Source organism: Anoplophora glabripennis, unplaced genomic scaffold, assembly GCF_000390285.2.
Source record: "Anoplophora glabripennis isolate ALB-LARVAE unplaced genomic scaffold, Agla_2.0 scaffold44, whole genome shotgun sequence".
Classification (NCBI taxonomy): Eukaryota; Metazoa; Arthropoda; class Insecta; order Coleoptera; family Cerambycidae; genus Anoplophora; species Anoplophora glabripennis.
The window spans coordinates 647,065-664,981 of record NW_019416229.1 but is presented as its reverse complement, the minus strand read 5'-3'; the positions used below and the strand labels follow the sequence as shown (position 1 = coordinate 664,981).

At 31.9% G+C, this 17,917-nt stretch overlaps 3 protein-coding genes across 4 annotated transcripts; 2 read left to right on the top strand and 1 right to left on the bottom strand.

Moving 5' to 3' along the window:
* Positions 1 to 1,001: 1,001 nt before the first annotated feature.
* LOC108917665 (ATP-binding cassette sub-family D member 3) lies at positions 1,002 to 6,221 on the top strand. Its single transcript, XM_018724386.2, has 3 exons — positions 1,002 to 1,314; positions 1,383 to 1,619; positions 4,479 to 6,221. Exons 1-3 carry the CDS (start codon positions 1,196 to 1,198, stop codon positions 6,091 to 6,093), a joined length of 1,971 nt encoding a protein of 656 aa, XP_018579902.1. The 5' UTR covers positions 1,002 to 1,195; the 3' UTR covers positions 6,094 to 6,221.
* Positions 6,222 to 11,159: 4,938 nt separating this feature from the next.
* LOC108917667 lies at positions 11,160 to 13,215 on the bottom strand. 2 transcript variants are annotated; one of them, XM_018724389.2, is made up of 2 exons: positions 12,838 to 13,215; positions 11,160 to 12,240 (listed from the first exon to the last, which is right to left on the bottom strand). In XM_018724389.2, exon 2 carries the CDS (start codon positions 12,223 to 12,225, stop codon positions 11,878 to 11,880), a length of 348 nt encoding a protein of 115 aa, XP_018579905.1. In that variant the 5' UTR covers positions 12,226 to 12,240; positions 12,838 to 13,215; the 3' UTR covers positions 11,160 to 11,877. The 2 variants fall into 2 exon arrangements, with proteins under 2 accessions (XP_018579905.1, XP_018579904.1); XM_018724388.2 differs by lacking the exon at positions 12,838 to 13,215 and adding an exon at positions 12,646 to 12,831.
* Positions 13,216 to 13,597: 382 nt separating this feature from the next.
* On the top strand, positions 13,598 to 17,519 carry LOC108917666 (calreticulin). The gene is made up of 5 exons (XM_018724387.2): positions 13,598 to 13,810; positions 13,927 to 14,031; positions 15,075 to 15,373; positions 16,189 to 16,887; positions 17,352 to 17,519. The coding sequence occupies exons 1-5, from the start codon at positions 13,723 to 13,725 to the stop codon at positions 17,373 to 17,375; spliced, it is 1,215 nt and encodes a 404-aa protein (XP_018579903.1). The 5' UTR covers positions 13,598 to 13,722; the 3' UTR covers positions 17,376 to 17,519.
* Positions 17,520 to 17,917: the final 398 nt, after the last annotated feature.

Below are 17,917 nucleotides of genomic sequence, written 5' to 3'. Positions count from 1 at the left end.
GGTTTAGGTACCATCGTCATCTGGTAACTTGTACCTCAAGGAACTGGTGTTGTAAGCGGTAGCTCCATGCCATATGCGAAGGTTTGCATCTAGGGTTAAACAAACTGCCTTGCCATTTCATTGACAAGTTTCAACAAATGAACAGATCACATTTTGCAAGTGTTGTGTTTTTTTTTGTTTTGCCTGTGCATCTGTCTTCTGTGACCCCACTCCCAAAACACACATAACTAATTGTGCCCACCCATTTTCATATAGCACGAGCCGCCACTGGTGTTCGGTAATCGTTAGCTGGCAATCTGGCAACCCTAGATTAAAGATGTTTTTGAATGATAGTGTTAAAAAACTTAATTAATGCCAAAATAATAAAAACTAACAGTATAATAATTGTATTCAAAACTGAATAGGTTTTTGTTATGAATCATTATCATTTTTTTTTTATATTTACATAAAACTGAGTGATTGTTTGGCTGCCCTGATTTCATACATTTATGTGCATATCTTAGCGCAAATATTTGAATCGATACAATTTGCTCCAAGTTTCGTATCTTTTTTTTTTCACTATTATTTTTGCAACAGATTCTTAATATTTCAATATAAATTATTATTATTTAACAAATAGGAGGGTGCTGAATTGTAGTATTAGCACAGCTTGTATTAGCACGGAAATAAAACCCTTCTATTCTGGGGTATTAGATTGCTACTAAGTAATAAGTATCAGTATTTGTACCCTTCCATTAAATAGTTTTCGTTGGTTACTGATTGAGCAATTGACCTCAGTATGGCAATAACAGATATTATTTACATTTTTGAATAATTACGTACGTTAATTTTCTTTTTTGTGCGACAAAACCCTTTATAAAAAGAAATAGTTCCTACTGTGATGTCAGAAATGTGTATCTCTTTTTATCATAGGTATTTCATTCGTCGCTCGCATAAAATCATCTGATTTTGAGACGGTGTAGTGACTGGCGGGGTAGTGGAGGGAGGGAGTGGAGGGACTGTCATTTGGATTTATCGAAGTTTATCGAAGGACTTGATGAACTAGCCTGACTACAAAAAGTTGTTTTTAATTATGTTCAAAGTCTAAAATTGTACTGTCTAGAGAGCGATATGGTGGGAAAATGAAATGTGTAATTTATCTAGTGTAGTCACCGTTAAAAATTTTATTTATTGTTAATAGTGAACGAATGATGTGATGGCACCAAATTACAGTAAATTAATAAATAAAAACAATGCTCTTGCTGGTGCAGGTGTATTAACTGTTGCTTGGTATTTAGCCGCAAGAAGAAAAAATAGGAGTTTAAAAGTTAACAGGTCAGTAATTTCATTTTTACTTTATTATTTTATGTTCTATTACCTATTTTATTTTTGTTTTATTGTAGCACAAGAAAAAAAAATGTGGAAGAGGAAGTGAAGTATTTAATTTCAGAGAAGAAAGATATAAAAGTAAAAGCTCAAGTAGATAAACAGTTTTTCATACAATTAACACAATTATTTAAAATTGCTGTTCCGGGATGGGCAAGCTCAGAAAGTGGTTTGTTCCTTTTAATTGCTCTCAGTTTGATTTCACGATCTATCTGTGACCTTTGGCTTATTGACAATGGAACAAAAATCGAAAGGTGAGTAATTTGGAACAATTATCATTGATTTGAAGATAATTGCAATTGTAAAAACGTAGAATCTTTCATCCGGAAATATATATATTTTTTGCATAAAAAGAATTGAATACCTACCTATAAACAGATTAGTCTTCCTAACTGCAAGTGAATTACTGGCTTTTTTCTGAATTCTACTTTCTGCTGACTTATATGCTAGAAGGTTAACGTTTTAGGTAGGTACCTACCATAATTTGAATACAATAAAGTTGTATGGAAAATTTTCTCTGTATAATATGTAAATACCTACACAATTAAACTTTACGTGATATGATTTAAATAAAAACGGGCTAATTGATAGACAGATATTTATTTATTTTTTTTAAATGAACATATATACTTAATTGCCATTTTAATTAATAAATAGTAAATATTACTTTTAATTACCTAACATCCTTAAAATAACTTTCACTTGATTAAATTATGAATCAATTATTTGCTGGTTTCACATGCCATATTCAAAGGTAAAATTAACTTACTTTTCTCGGCTATAATAATATTAATTTGTTAGTTATTCTAACAAGAATACAATTAAAGTAAAAAGGAAAAGAAGAGTTAATTGACTACATCCAATTTTATGCTATCATAAACCTGTTTTTTCAGTCATAACGTAAATAATAATTTTGGGTACTGAAACGTGACTTAAAAAAATATAAAAAAATTTGTTGAAAAACCATTGATGTTTTAGTATTAGTATTTATAAATATTGTTAATAAAATACTGTTTTACTATTTAATGGTGTTTTGAAATTATATTTTATATTTACAATTTTTTTAATAGCCTCATCCACAAATTCTTAAGCTAGGTCAGTACTGTTTATTAATATTTTAACTAATCTTTATTTACATATTATTGTTTTTATGTAGTAATACTGTAAGTATTTATATATCATATTAAATCATCGGTATTAAAAAATTAAAAATAAAATATTTTTGAATCCGTTATGAACAGTTTTTGAACCTCTTGCAATATACATACATTTATTTTTTTGTATATAGTGTGTTCCATCTTCAGCAAAATGTCGACTACTAAAAAAATATTGCACCTAATTTTTATTAATAAACTGTGGTCCTACTTGGTACCATTTTTAATGTTTTTTTCATTGTCTCTATTATTACATAGCAACTACATAATTGGTGATGTTTACTGAATTTTCATAGAAGAAGAGTTTTATTATTAGATCTAATAAAAACATCGGTGTGACGATTTTCCCCTGTTCGAAACTAAAAATCGTCAAATAGTGTTATTGATTTTTGGGGTCTGAAGATAATTGGAAAAAATAAATGAAATCATAATTTGTTTTTATAATTGCTTGTTTATTTTATAAACTGTGATATTTTTTCATGTAATATGACTAAAATTTTTTTAAAGTTCCCGTCAAACCCAAAAGGTTTTTTTGAAATTTCTAACATGGTGCGAGACAATTGCAAATATCGAAATTTAGCTAAATCTCATAATATTCATTTTTCTACGTATGCCCTGTAGTCCAGGCGGTATCTGTCTTACAAAGGGTGTACTTGGGTAAAATGCATATGATTGGAGATTTTTGCTTTAACGGCTTCTAAATAACATCAGAAATGATAATTTTTCTATGCAAATAAAAAAAACGTGGGCTTAATTGTTATTACAAAAAAATATTTAAAAATAACAAAAAAAAATCATTTTTCTCTTGGATTTCTCATCGACAACATAGCAACTATTCATTTTAGACAAAAATGGAAGAGGGAAAAAGTTTTTTAATTAAATTTTGTACAAGATAGAGTTAGTTGCAATTCGAAAAAATAATTATTGTTGTTGCAAAAATCGGAAAAATCATTTAAAAAATTGCAAAAAATGCTAGTTTATTTGTCAATTTTTGTCAGACACTTGAATAATACCTTCATACTTTTCCCAATTAAACTTCTTAGTGCATAGAATCATCACACCAAATTTCATCCAATTCGGTTCGATAGTTTTTACATAATAATTGTTTAATTTTTTTTATTTTTTTAAATTAAAGAATTTTCAAAATCAAATTTCTAAAAATCTAAAGCCTTTGAATACTTGAAAATTTCACCACAAAAAGAAGAGCTCTCAAGCTTTAAAATGCTTTTTGAAAAATTCAAATCGGACGATTACGAGAGCCGTGGTGATTGTTTAAACATTTTCGCAATTTTCATGCTTATAAACAATTGCAATAATTTAATGTTAAAAAATCAAACAAACTTAAAAACTGTAACAAAATTGTTACACAAAACACGACACGCAACAAGTTCTTCGCTATCGGTAAACAAACTGACTGCCGACTATGCGCGGACGCGCGAAGTGATCTAGTCTTTTCTTGTCATCGTTCAGATTTGTTCGTTCCGATTAGCCTGTGGTCGGATTAACGTGTGTTCAGATTAAAGAGGTTGGACTGTAGTTTGAATTATTTGAAATTTTTCCAGAATTTGCTCCCGCCATTTTTTTCATAAAAACTTCGATTTTGTTGTATAACATGATCCATAAAGGGTAAATTTTTTAGACTTCAAGGTAGTTTGCCTTTTTTATGTAAAAATGTTGAAATCAAAAATAGAGGTTTACATTACAATTGCGTTTCTTTTTCATCCTTCTGCCCCCAAATCATAATTCTCTAATTACTAGTTAAGTATGCAGTAGTTTATATAACACCATGTTTTATTTAAATTGGGGCTTAAATGTGACGGAAATAGGAGCAAGGTGTATTAAGAAAACTGTCAATAGTTTCTTTGACTTTAACCACCTAAATTGGAACACTTTGTATATAAGAAACTAATATATCACCCCTGACAGTGCAGTTAGTTATATAATTTTTTTATATTGCAGTGCAATTATCTCGATGGACAAGAACCTCTTCAAGAAGCGGCTTATCAATTTCTTTTTAGCTATGCCCATAATATCTGTTGTTAACAATGTCCTGAAGTATTCAATTGGTGCCTTAAAAATCCAACTGCGCACAAATATGACGAAGAGGCTGTATGACGAATACCTGAAAAATTACACTTATTATCGCATAACGAACCTAGACAACCGTATCGCCAATGCTGATCAGCTTTTAACTAACGATGTGGACAAGTTCTGCGAGGGTGTAGCCGATCTTTACTGCAACACTGCAAAACCACTATTAGATATAGGTATTTATGTCTATAAACTATCTACTACCTTGGGAGGTGGAACTCCAGGTTTTATGTTGGGTTATCTCGTTGTTTCGGGACTACTTCTAACGCACATACGCAAGCCAACAGCCAGATTGACAGCTGGGGAGCAGAAACTAGAAGGAGAATTCAGACATATAAATTCCAGGCTGATTACTCATTCGGAGGAAGTTGCGTTTTACAATGGCAACCAACGAGAAAAAGCCACTCTGTTAGCTAGCTACAACAAATTGTTGAATCACTTGAGGAAATTCTTACGATTCAAAGTATTCATGGGTATAATAGATAATCTAGTCGCAAAATACTTTGCTAGTGTGGTGGGTTTCTGGGTGGTATCTTTGCCATTTCTCACTGAGAGACACATGTTTGCCAATGCAAATAACAATGAGAGGTCTCGGTTGTACTACACTTACGGCAGGATGTTGGTGAAATTAGCAGAAGCGATTGGTCGTTTAGTATTAGCGGGTCGAGATTTGACAAGACTTGCTGGATTCACCGCTAGAGTAACTCAGTTAAGGAACGTCTTGAAGGAATTAAACGAAGGAAATTATCAAAGAACAATGGTGGCGGGAGCAGAAAACTTGAAACCAAACGGAGGCAAGTTAATATTTAAGAATAACATTATAAAATTCAATAAGGTGCCTTTGATAACCCCCAATGGCGACGTTCTCATTCCCGAGTTGTCTTTCGAAATTAAATCTGGGATGAACGTGTTGGTTTGCGGACCAAACGGCGCTGGTAAATCCTCCCTATTTAGGATCTTAGGAGAACTGTGGCCTTTATTCGGAGGTGAACTAACTAAACCTCCCCGTGGGAAATTGTTTTACATACCCCAGAGGCCTTACATGACTCTCGGCAGTCTCAAAGACCAATTAACTTACCCCCATTCGGGTGCCGAAGCCGCAAGGAGAGGAACTACAAATGAGAAACTGGAGGAATACCTCCGTAGAGTTCAGCTGGGTTACCTCCTTGAGAGAGAAGGGGGTTTGGACGCGGTTGCCGACTGGCTGGATATTTTGAGTGGTGGAGAGAAACAGAGAATAGCAATGGCTCGGTTGTTTTATCACCAGCCTCAGTTTGCAATTTTAGATGAATGTACCAGTGCCGTTTCGGTAGACGTGGAAGGTAGCATGTACAGATATTGCAGGGATGTAGGCATCACTCTGCTGACGGTTTCTCATAGGAAGTCTTTGTGGCAACACCACGAATTTGTTCTACATTTAGATGGTAGAGGTAGTTATTCCTTTGAGCCTATTGAGAATATTACGGAACAGTTTGGGTCATGATGCTGGTAATGTGATTTTGAATAGGAAGATAAATTTAAGAAAGAAATGCATATTTTGTATGATATATATTTTACATAGGTATATATTTATGGTTAATTGGTTAAGAAATATACATTTGTTGTATTGATGATTATTTTTGAATTTTCTCCTTTATTATTCTGCAACGTTCAACCTTAACAATTTTTTTGCATTTTGTGTTTTTCGTCATCTATATAGCAACCCTCTTTTATATATTTTTTGTTTAGTTCTTTCACAGATATGCGACTATTTTGGGTAATGCTATATTTTTCAAGATACTAAATAAAATATAACAATTTTTGGTATTAAAATTGGCAACTAGATTTTATACTTTGTTTTCAATAAGCGGCATTATAACTAATGTACAGTATAAGTAAAATGGAATTTCAGGGTACATCTCACAAACTACTAAAAATTCGATTTCGAACTGTCAAATTATTTCATATGTCGGTCGGTGGCCGAGCACTTCGAGGCGTCAGTACTTGAATGTACGAATGCCACTATTGCGAGTTCGATTTCCATGGCTGTAAGACCGTAGATCAGCTGTATTAGAATTAGGTACCCTCTCCGCAGGTATGATATGGTGCAAAAACGTTGGCTTAGGTGAATGTGACAGATTGATACCAGTCGTTGTTTGACCATCTCACTAATCAATGAAGTTTTCCAGGTTTTCCTCATTCCTGCACTGAACGGTGGTTAGGACTTACCAATGTAAGTCCTTCCTGGACTTTTGCGGCCTACTTATAATAATCTGCCACCCCCTCTCCTGCACAAGTACTCATCTTCTGGGCTAATCCTTGCGATTAGTATGAAGGGTAGAGATGCTATTCTTATTATATCTGAAATTTATAGTCTATGGGGCAGGAAAGTCGACATCCAATTTTTTTAATCAGATTTTTGTGGATATAATTAAAATTGTGCTTTTTTGTCTGGTGCAAATATGGAATCTGTGAGCTTAATAGAAACCAAACTGTAAAATAAAATCACAACAGAACAGGATAAGTTATACAGGGTGTTTCAGTTCGAGTGAATCAAACTTTAACCACAAATAGAACTGGATAAATAATTCAGAATTGCCTTATAAAGGTTTTTAAATCATATTTATGAAATAATCTTTGCTGTGCTTATAACTGTAAAATTTACAAATTTTTATAGGTCAGTCAGGAATGGTTAGTAAAGCGGGATTTAGATTCCGTGGACAATTCCACATAAAAAAGGTATACTTGTTGAAAATCGATATTGTGTATCGTTTTACCAAAAATCTCCGTTTTTCTGATAAAAAATTAAGTTTCTTAAGGATAGGAAATAAATTTTAAATTAATATTATAATGTCCCCTTAGAATTCACAACAATATTAAATAATGTTTCTACATCGGCAAAACGACTAGTAGTAGTAAATTTGAAATATAATCCCTTGTGCATTATTTATTGTATTCGTAATGTAGTGAATTCCTTCTCTGAGCTCAATTTTTTTTTGCGCTGCAGTCTGGTGGAGAGCATGTTCTAAAATTTTATTTGTGCCATTCTGAAGCAATTATAGGTATCCTTGCTCATTCAATGGTCCGTTTGTTTCAAACAGATATAATTCCTTTAAAAAAATTACACCTACTTATTAATTTTAAATCTGAAATATTAGTTAGTGTTTGCAAAAAAATTGATGAATATTCAAGATTTTCTTATCATTCAACTGAGATTTTCGGTAAAACCATACTCTATATCGATTTTCAACAAGTATACCTGTTTTATGTAAAATTGTCCACGGAATCTAAAAATGAATCCAAAATGATTATTAGGTCATTGGCGTAGAAGTAGGGGTAAAAAAATCCCGCTTTACTACCCACTCTTACACCACTGACCTACAAAAATTTATAAATTTTACAGTAAATTATGTACGTGTTAACACTACACCAAATTTGAATCAATTTGTTATAAGCCTAGCAAAGATTTCATAAATAATATGGTTTTAAAAACTAACCAGTATGGCCCTGTACAGTGAAAACGGTGAGACTTGGACCCTTGCTTTATAAGGCAATTCTGAATTATTTATAGAATTCTATTTATGGTTAAAGTTTGATTCACTCGAACTGAAACACCCTGTATAACAACTAATAAGTTCAAATCCAGTCTGTCTGGTGATTCCTGACAAATGATCTTAGCTATTTACTAGATATAGTGAAAATTAGTCAATACTGGAGGAGTATACTCAGCATATCCCACAAGTAGTTGTTTTAGTTAAAAAGTTGCATGACACTTATTCTATTCTTACGCCACATGGTTTTTTGAACTTGATATTTGTCTTTGATTTTTTTCCCTGTTTGTTAATAATAAGTATGTAATAATTTTATGGAAAAATATTTTGACTATTATTTATCCACTGATTCCACATGGTGTAAATTTGAAAAAAAATAACATACGCAGATAAAAATGCACCACAAATAATTTTTTGGATATATCGTTGCATAAATGCAGTTATTTAGCTAAGTGATACGATAACGAAAAGTACACTGACAAAAAAACTTTTGCATCTGAACAATTTATATATTAGCAATATACTCTTTTTGCACTAGGGTGTTCATTTTTTCTTGAAATACATATAGTTGACATTAATTTTTATATGTTAGTTTTTTAGAGAATCTGAAGAAATATAAGTATTGTGCAACCTGTGAAAAAATTTAAAAATAAGTGAAATAAACCCTTGCACCACAATGATCGAACAAGGGTTATTTTTATAATAATAGTTTTGCCTAACCAGAAAAACTTGCACTGAAAAAAGCAGAGTTACAAAGAGTACAAAATACACATTACGTTTTGAAAATCTATCTGTTTTCGTCTTCAGAACTTTTCATTTTAGTTATACTTTCGTAGTTTTATTTTATTTATTTATTATTTTTTTTCAGAAAACAAACATAGATTTTGAAAACGTTAACAACTTTTCAAAGTGGTGTATTTGTATTTTCTATATTTGTCTGCTTTTTTCAGTGTGAGATTTTTATGTTAGGCAAAACTATTTTCATAAAAATAAACCTTGACCGATTCTTTTGGCGCAAGGGTTTATTTCACTAATTTTTTAATTTTTTCACAGGTGGCAAAATACCCAAAAAATAAAGAAAAAATATAAAGTGGTTTTCATAACAAATCTGTATTTTTCATAGAAACGGTTGTGACAATTAGATCTATTTTATCATGAATCCAAGATGATTCTGAACGACACTGACCCACAGTATCTCCGCGATTGGTTGATGCATTTGTAAACCAATTTATTGAATTTTTACATATAATTGAGTAAATAAATATAAATGTTTCATCAAATATTCAGTATATTGAAAACGCAGCATTCTACGATCTATTTCTATATGAACCTTCTTGACATGAGTTATTTTATCAACTGTTAAGGTTTGTTGAAAAACTGGATTCATCCTGTATATGAATGAAAAATAGAGAAAAGTTCTTTATACTGTATTTCCTTAACCAATCCAATTCATATCTTAACAAAATAACCATGAATTTTTTTTAAAAAAACTAATATTTGATTGGTTCTAAGCTGAAAAGTCCGTAAGGGCAGTTTTTACTTTAATTTTAGCTCATTTAGCAGCAGAGATCCAGAGGTGGTCGAAGATATCACGAAAATGATCATCATGCATACTGTTAACTCGAAAAGAATACAGCTCTAAAATGTGTCATCATTTTTTTTATCTTTAAGTTCTGATACCTGAGCGGACTTGAACAAGCTGTGGCATATTGTTCCCAGTGGTTAACTATTTAAAAATTAATTGTGTAGTTTTTTTCGCGATTCTACCTTTAATGATATCAATTTTATCATCACAGTTCTGTTGTGTGCTAACTATTTTAAGCAAGAGCTATAAAAAAGGAATTGCCCAAACATTAAATGTTTCTATAACTACTGTTTATTTTTAAATGTCTGAGAATTGGGAACAAAAATATGAAAATTAGAATCGAGGTCAAAAATTATTTTGTACATTTCGCTAAATTTCAGGGAACTTTCACAACTATTATCACCACACAAAAAATGAGGATATAAGTGAAACAGTACAATTCACTGCATTTTGCAGTAATCCTTTTCCATTTTGATTAATATTTGACAAATTTTTCACGTATAGTACAAGGGAAAACTTTAAAGGTTTGTGAATGCCAGTGAGGAATATTTTGAGTTGTTTTTGATACACATCGCAACATTATAAAATTACGTACCTAGTCTTATGTTTTTATGTCTTTATTGTTATAAAATAACAATGTTTATTGCTGTTTAAATTTTACACTAATTTTTACATAAATAACTTATTCTGCTTTTAAATTAAGAAAAACTGGATATGAAGTATACAGTTGAGTCAGAGTAGTAACTGTTTACTACACTGTCTGGTAAATTATTGTTGCAATAAAAATATAAGATTACCTAGAGCAAACAAATTGCTTCAAATTATGGTTATGATAGCGGCTCGTTGCGCACTCGGGTTGTAGATAGCATCAAAATAATAAACATCGATGATACCCTTAGGTACATTTTAAGTACTTTCATTGATAACAGTAGCAAAAAATTCATAGGAAATGTACGAATGAATATTCCTGTAATGTTACATGCTTTCTAAGAAATTCTTTGAAATTTTAAATGTAACATTTATTTGTTAAACTAGATATACAAAATTTCTGGCATAGAACTTGATTTCTAAAAAAAATTATCCGAAATGAAGGCAAAGTATTTAACACCCAGAATATAAATATGAAAGAAAAAATTATTCTAATAATTAAATCCCACTTTTATGTAACAGTTATTTTTAGTGTTTGCAATTGACTATGACTAATTTGTTGATGGATACCATATATTTCTATAAATAATGGAGGAGTTTTCCAATCTAATTTGTATGTTTGTAAAAAGTATAATACCTCTATCATTTTTAATAGAAGTTTTTTCTCTAAGTTATTTTCAGTTAATATATTCTGACCTTTAAAATAATAGGAACCCGCCCATGCACAGATACCTGACAAAATTTACTTAAAAAGGAACTGGAGTAAAATAATGGTAATAAATAATAATTTATTTATTAATTAAAGCAAAACAATATTAGAACTACTCTAGCAAAAAATGTATATTTCTTTTGTTAAATTTACACAATTCAAGTTATAACAATCATAGATATTTTTATATACAGCGTATAAAGGGACCTGGTAACATTTTTATTATAAATAAATATTTAAAGAAATAACATATTTTATTTGTTGCCTCGTATACCCTAGTCTTCCACATCACCACATATCTTCATAGGCAAATATCTATTACAGAGATAATAAAAGTACCTGCATAACATCCCTTAAGTCTTTCGAATCATCACAACAAAACATTTTAAATTTTTCAAGTTAACAATAAAAATCAAATTAAAGTACTTTAAATAATAAGTACAGAAGTTGTTTAAAAATAGCCTAGAAGTATAATAAAATACCACATATTGATTACTATATTTGATATCTAATAAGTATCTCAAAATATTGTAAATTAACTTCAAACTTTTTGAAACACTTGAAGTAGGCAGCTAACGAAGTCATTTAAAACATTTTACTGTGAAAACAACTCGACGTGTAAACATAAAAATTATATTAAAAATTTTAGGAACAGCATAATCTTAAAGCTAAGGCCAAAGCTAACAATATCACTAAAAAATTCCGCATTAGTGCCTCTTTTGGCAAAATCATTTATCACTCATAACTAATGTAAAAATTAAAAGAAACACTAAAGGGTTATTGTACCTACGTTATCTAATGTCCCCAACCTTTGGTCAATCTTTTCCACAAACTGGGTTTGTCAATATTGGCAGGAGGTGGTTGATCGTTCTTAATTTGTTCTAAAAATCCGGCACTAGCAGTCTCGTTTTGGGAATTTTCGACCGACGTGGCATCGCCAATTTCGCGTAGATCTCTCATCATTTTCCTCCTTATCGTTTTCTTCATGCTGAGGTGTCTCTCCAGGGTTTTATACTTGTGCTTCGCCTTGTTGTCCACATTGTTATCGATAGGAACTTTCGGGTTCTCCTTATTGTCCGACTCTCTGTTGCAGTTCCAAATATCGCGCACGTCTTTTATCTTCCTTTCGCTTAATGAAGACATTTTTCATTATAAAGTCTGGAAAAAAACATCAGTAAACTAGTCGTTTCCTCGCTAATATTGCACCAAGAGTCCGACGGTTTGTGAAAGTCATAGTAATAAAGGTAAAACAAAAGAAAACAAACACTATGTATGCAGCATGTTCTTTTGTTCATAACCAGAGGAAATTTAAATTACTAAATACGGATTTACATCCTTTTCACTAAAATGTGCATAATTTAGAAAGTTAAACTGCTCTACTAAGTACGATCATTTTTTGTTATTTAATAAAGGTTACACCAATTTAAATGAAACTGTTTTATATTATATTTTACTTTAACAATTAATAACTTCTAAAGTAACCGTAACTGTTTTTATTGAATTAAAACAATCTATATAAAGCGATATTTAAAATAGCGTAATGGTTTATAACTTAAGTCTTACCTCATCTTTATTAGTATAATTTCTACCAGGTTGCAGTGATCGTGTAAAAGACCTAACAGTATAAATAAGTCATTCATGATGTCTTTGCCAGCTCAAGGTAAACTACTTCTTCGGGCTTTTATAATGTACCACTAATTTTTCATAATTAAACTATATGAAGTAAGATGTAGCCAAAAAAATACATCAACTCACCCTTCTACCCTCAACAAACAGCATGTTATCTCAGAGCAACGAACATTTTGCTGGGTTTATGCACTTCTCGCAAAATTACTTTTACTTTCAAATGTACAAAGGTAGGCGATCAAGTTTGTTTCTTTGTATTGTTGAACTTTTTACTTTCCTTGAATTTCGAAGCGGTCCTTTTAAAATTCCATCGTTCTTTATTTCCAAAGCCGTCTGACCCTATCAAATTGTCTACATATAATTCCATCTGAAAACGATCAATTATTTTAAGGCGAGGATTATTATAGTATTTTGAGAAATATGCAATAAATATGTACAAGATAATAAAATTATCGAAAACGTATTTTAACTTTATTAATCTCTTGGTATATTTTTTCTCCATGTCTAGCCTACATACTGCCAGTACGATTTCTTACATCCAAGTTGTTTTGGAGTGGTCTTGCTGTTTCGTTATCATTTCGACAGAATTTGAATATCAAACGTAACCCGCCACATCGCAAAACAACTTGAAGCGGACCAATAGCAATCCTCCAGCTGTACGACTCGACGAATAAAGAGGTTCCATCAGTAATAAAATGTACTTCACGTCGTTGTAAACGCTACGTACCTTACATTGGTGAAACCAAGATATCACAGCCACGTAAATACAACTCTGGAGTTTTTCGACCAATCAAATTGTTCCATCTGTCGAGCTCGTCCCTTATCACCGACATACGAGTGTTTGCCTTATTCGAATTAGCCTACATATATGAGAGAGAAGTGAAAAGTTAGTTTATCTGTGATATTAGCGGTGTAAGAGTAACATACACACACCTAAGATTGTTTTTTGGCATTTGTGGAATAAACGTCCTATAAGTTTGACGTGTCGGGGGCTATTTTAGTAAATTTAAGAAAATGAAGTCGTATTTATTAGTCTGTGTAATATCTGCGTATTTATATGCAGCACAAGCCGACGTGTATCTCGAAGAAAAATTCGACGATGGTATGTATCATTTTCGTTTAATACTTACCGGTTTGAAATATTCTAGTAGTTCCTGTAATTAATTTACCGCAATAGTAGAAATAGTACATCATTACATTACCTTATAATTTTTTTAGACACGTGGGAGAAAAACTGGATTTACAGTAAACACCCAGGAAAGGAGTTCGGAAAGTTCGTAAGGACAGCTGGAAAATTCTTCAATAATGAAGAAGAGGATAAAGGTACGTAAGCACGTTTTTCACAGCCCTTCCATTAATCAGTACTTTTTTTGTAAAGGCGTAATTTGCATAATTCTAAGATTTATTTTTAACTTTATTAATGCTGTTAATGGCATTAACTTTAATGTTATTTTTGCAAACTTCTATATTTCCACCTTCTTAAGACCTTTAAACCCTCTGACCTCTGATAGTACCTTTAGCCCCTCTTAATCTAAAGCAAAATTTTTGCAATCAATTCATTATAAATACCTAGAATAAAATATCCAAGAAAATTGTTTTAATATATAAAATTAAAAATACTTTTGTCTACCTGCATCAAAAGTTTAACAGTAAAAGAAATTTTAATCAAATGTTATCTACATTCTTCAAACTTTTGCCATGGGTGGTACAGATAAAAGTATTTACAAAAGACTGAATTGTAACAGTTCAAATAATTTATAAGTGTCCAAGAACAATATACAGAGTGTCCCAGATAAGTGCTAAAAATTTTAACCAAGCGTTTAACTCGTCTAAATAACTTTCTTGTAATAATGTTTTTGGAAAACCTTGTACCTAGCTTTTAAAATAATAAAATACTTTAAAATTTTAAATTTTTATTACCTGCTGCTGGAGAATAAGTTAAAATAAATGAGTTAATAACATACAAAAAGAGGTACATAAAATAGAAACTAATTAGTGTTGATATAGTATTTAGGGTAGTAAATAATTTTAAGATCATTCAAAATTACTTGGGAATTTTTTATTCCATAGGCAGTTTGTTAGCATGACTCTAATGTGTACAAAATACTGAACAAAGATCTGAGTTTGCAAAAAAATTTGTTAGAAAAATGTTATCACTTTTGACAAGTCAAAATGGTCAAAATTTGTATTCTTAATTTTGGGGCACTTTGTAGTAAATTGTATCCACACATTGAGACAAAAAGTGGGATAGGTCAGAAAAAAATATAAAAAATGGGCATAGATGTGAAAGTTGTTACGACATTTTTGTATTTCATCAAGTGCATTATTGTGTCTGAATTTTTGCTGAATAATCTGCCCTTTGCCAGGTATTCAAACGTCCGAGGATGCACGTTTCTATGCTTTAAGTAGGAAATTCAGTCCTTTCTCTACGGAGGGCAAAGATTTGGTTGTACAGTTCACGGTCAAACATGAACAGAACATTGATTGCGGTGGCGGATATGTTAAAGTATTCGATTGCTCTCTTGAACCAGAGGACATGCATGGCGAGTCTCCGTACAGGCTTATGTTTGGACCCGACATTTGTGGTCCTGGCACCAAGAAGGTGCACGTCATCCTTAACTATAAGGACAAGAACCATCTAATCACCAAGGACATCAGGTGTAAGGTAAGCGTTAGAAAAATCAAATCAGATTATTCATTCAAAAAGTGATCACGTTTTTGGTAATTATTCAAGCCATAAAAGAATTGAGTTATCAGTTATATTTTTATCTAAAGCTTTTCTTTCGACAAATCATTTCGAATATAAACATGTATGTGAGAGCAACGGGTAGATGCGTCAAATCAATTTGGCAGAGTTCCAGTTGTACGGAATGGAGAAAATTGTCATTATTAAATGTTGGTATTAAAATTCATAGAAATTCTAAGTTTATTCGTAATTTATTTTTGTGATTATAGAGCACTCTCGAAACTGTATTATCAACTTGAATAATATAGAATAGAAATATAACCAGTACACAGATTGCAAAAGTGTAAATAAGTCAAAAAACTGTTAATTTTGTCAGTAATTACTAGTTATTGGGGGTTTGTTTGTGATTTATTTCTAGAATAAATTAAGAAACTAAAAATTACTATAATTTCTGTATTTCATAGCTACTAAAAGGAAAAAGTAGTGGAATTCTTTTGATGTGTCCACCTTCAGTAATCATTTTGCTGTAAAGATGCACGACAATAAATTGGGGTACTCTCTCAACAGAGGGACTGCAGTTGCTACAACCAGTTGTTGAACTATTCCAAAAAACTTATATTACCAACAGTTTTTCCAAAGTTCACATGTTATAAAGAAACTTGTCACTTTGGCCCCTTTTTTAAGACCACAGAGGTGGGTTTCTTAATACAACGACTAATAAAACCATTGTTGTTATGCAAACAACAGAACTCCAAAATCTTTTAAAGTAACACCCTTTATTTCAATTTTTACAGGACGATGTGTACACTCACGCTTACACCCTGATAATCAAGCCAGACAACACCTACGAAGTACAAATTGATGGCGAGAAGGTTGAAGGCGGAGAACTCGAAGCGGACTGGGACCTCCTTCCTCCCAAGAAAATAAAGGATCCCGAGGCCAAGAAACCCGAGGACTGGGACGATCGCGCTACAATCCCAGACCCCGAAGACACCAAACCTGAAGATTGGGACAAGCCCGAACACATTCCCGACCCAGACGCCAGCAAGCCTGACGACTGGGATGACGAGATGGACGGTGAATGGGAACCACCCATGATCGACAATCCCGAGTACAAGGGCGAATGGCAGCCCAAACAAATTGACAACCCAGCTTACAAGGGTCCATGGGTCCATCCCGAAATTGACAATCCCGAGTACACGCCCGATTCTAATCTCTACAAGCAAAACGAGATCTGCGGTCTCGGTTTCGATTTGTGGCAGGTCAAGTCTGGCACCATTTTCGACAACGTGTTGATCACGGACGATGTGGAATACGCTAAGAAAGCCATCGCAGGCCTGAAAGAGACGCAGGAAGGGGAAAAGACTGCCAAAGAGGCTTTGGATAAGGCGGAACGGGATGCAGCTAAACAGGACGAGAAGAAGGAGGATAGTGAGGAGGATGAGGAGGATGATGATGATGAGGAAGCCGAGGAGCAAGTCCCAGAAGTCGAGGTAAACAGAAATTTTTTTATTAAAAACAAATATTTCTTAAGTTACAAAGATCAAAATTACAAAATGGAATTACTTTTTACAACTTAAGATACAGAGTGTCAATATTTGAGGGATTTTGCATCAAATGGGTCAGTAAATCGATAGTGTTAAAATTTAAAAAAGTTAGTATTGGTGACAAAAGATTTAGGAATTTTTACTTAACACTACCAGCCGTGCAAAGTTGGTTGCCTAAGCTCGGCAGTCACGTGGCTTGTGAAGATTATTTTACATTTTAATGGATGGATTTTTTTTAAATTTCAACACTTAAAAATTATCAATTTGCAGATCTATATTTATATAACATTTTTGGTTTAAAATAACTGAAAGAATCACTACTTAAAGTGCGTGCATGCTCTTAATTAACACCCTGTATAATTATTAATATGAATTAGTAAGCCGCAATAATTTTTTTTTGTTTATTTCAGGAACCAGACCACGATGAGTTATAGAATGTGAAGTAAATTAAGAGACATTTTTTATATATTGCAGTGTGCAGTGTTTTGTTCGATAGCGTGTACTGTTTCTTTGACTGATTTTTGTTAATAATGAGCGTATTACTTCTAATAAAACACAAAACCCTGAAGTTGTTTTTATATTTCACGTTTTATTTGTACAAAATTAAATAAATTATTATAATATATTTTGTAATTCAGTTTTTTATTATTTTTCCTTTTTGTTCCACTTCTAGATAGAATGGGATGTATGAAAAAAGAAATTGAAATATTGTTTTTATAAGGCATTATTTATTGTAAAACTGTTTCAAAACTTGTACATTTGTTCTTATAAACATTGTTTTCTACAATTAATGGCTTTTTTATTTGCACTTATCGAGGCACTAGTCACTTAAATCCTAAACAAAGCAGAAAATATTGACCCTTAATAGTGTATAGACAGCCGTTTGCTGTTACTGTGTTAAAATAATAATAAAGGTCTTTATTATACACAAACAAAGATCAGTTACTAAACGAGAAAAAAATTATAGTTGAGGTAA

Coding starts and splice junctions, on each gene's coding strand:
- LOC108917666 (XM_018724387.2), top strand. CDS start 13,723: ATGAAGTCGTATTTATTAGTCTGTGTAATATCTGCGTATTTATATGCA. Junction 13,811..13,926: donor CGAAGAAAAATTCGACGATG/GTATGTATCATT, acceptor TAATTTTTTTAG/ACACGTGGGAGAAAAACTGG. Junction 14,032..15,074: donor TAATGAAGAAGAGGATAAAG/GTACGTAAGCAC, acceptor GCCCTTTGCCAG/GTATTCAAACGTCCGAGGAT.
- LOC108917665 (XM_018724386.2), top strand. CDS start 1,196: ATGGCACCAAATTACAGTAAATTAATAAATAAAAACAATGCTCTTGCT. Junction 1,315..1,382: donor AGGAGTTTAAAAGTTAACAG/GTCAGTAATTTC, acceptor GTTTTATTGTAG/CACAAGAAAAAAAAATGTGG. Junction 1,620..4,478: donor AATGGAACAAAAATCGAAAG/GTGAGTAATTTG, acceptor TTTATATTGCAG/TGCAATTATCTCGATGGACA.
- LOC108917667 (XM_018724389.2), bottom strand. CDS start 12,225: ATGTCTTCATTAAGCGAAAGGAAGATAAAAGACGTGCGCGATATTTGG.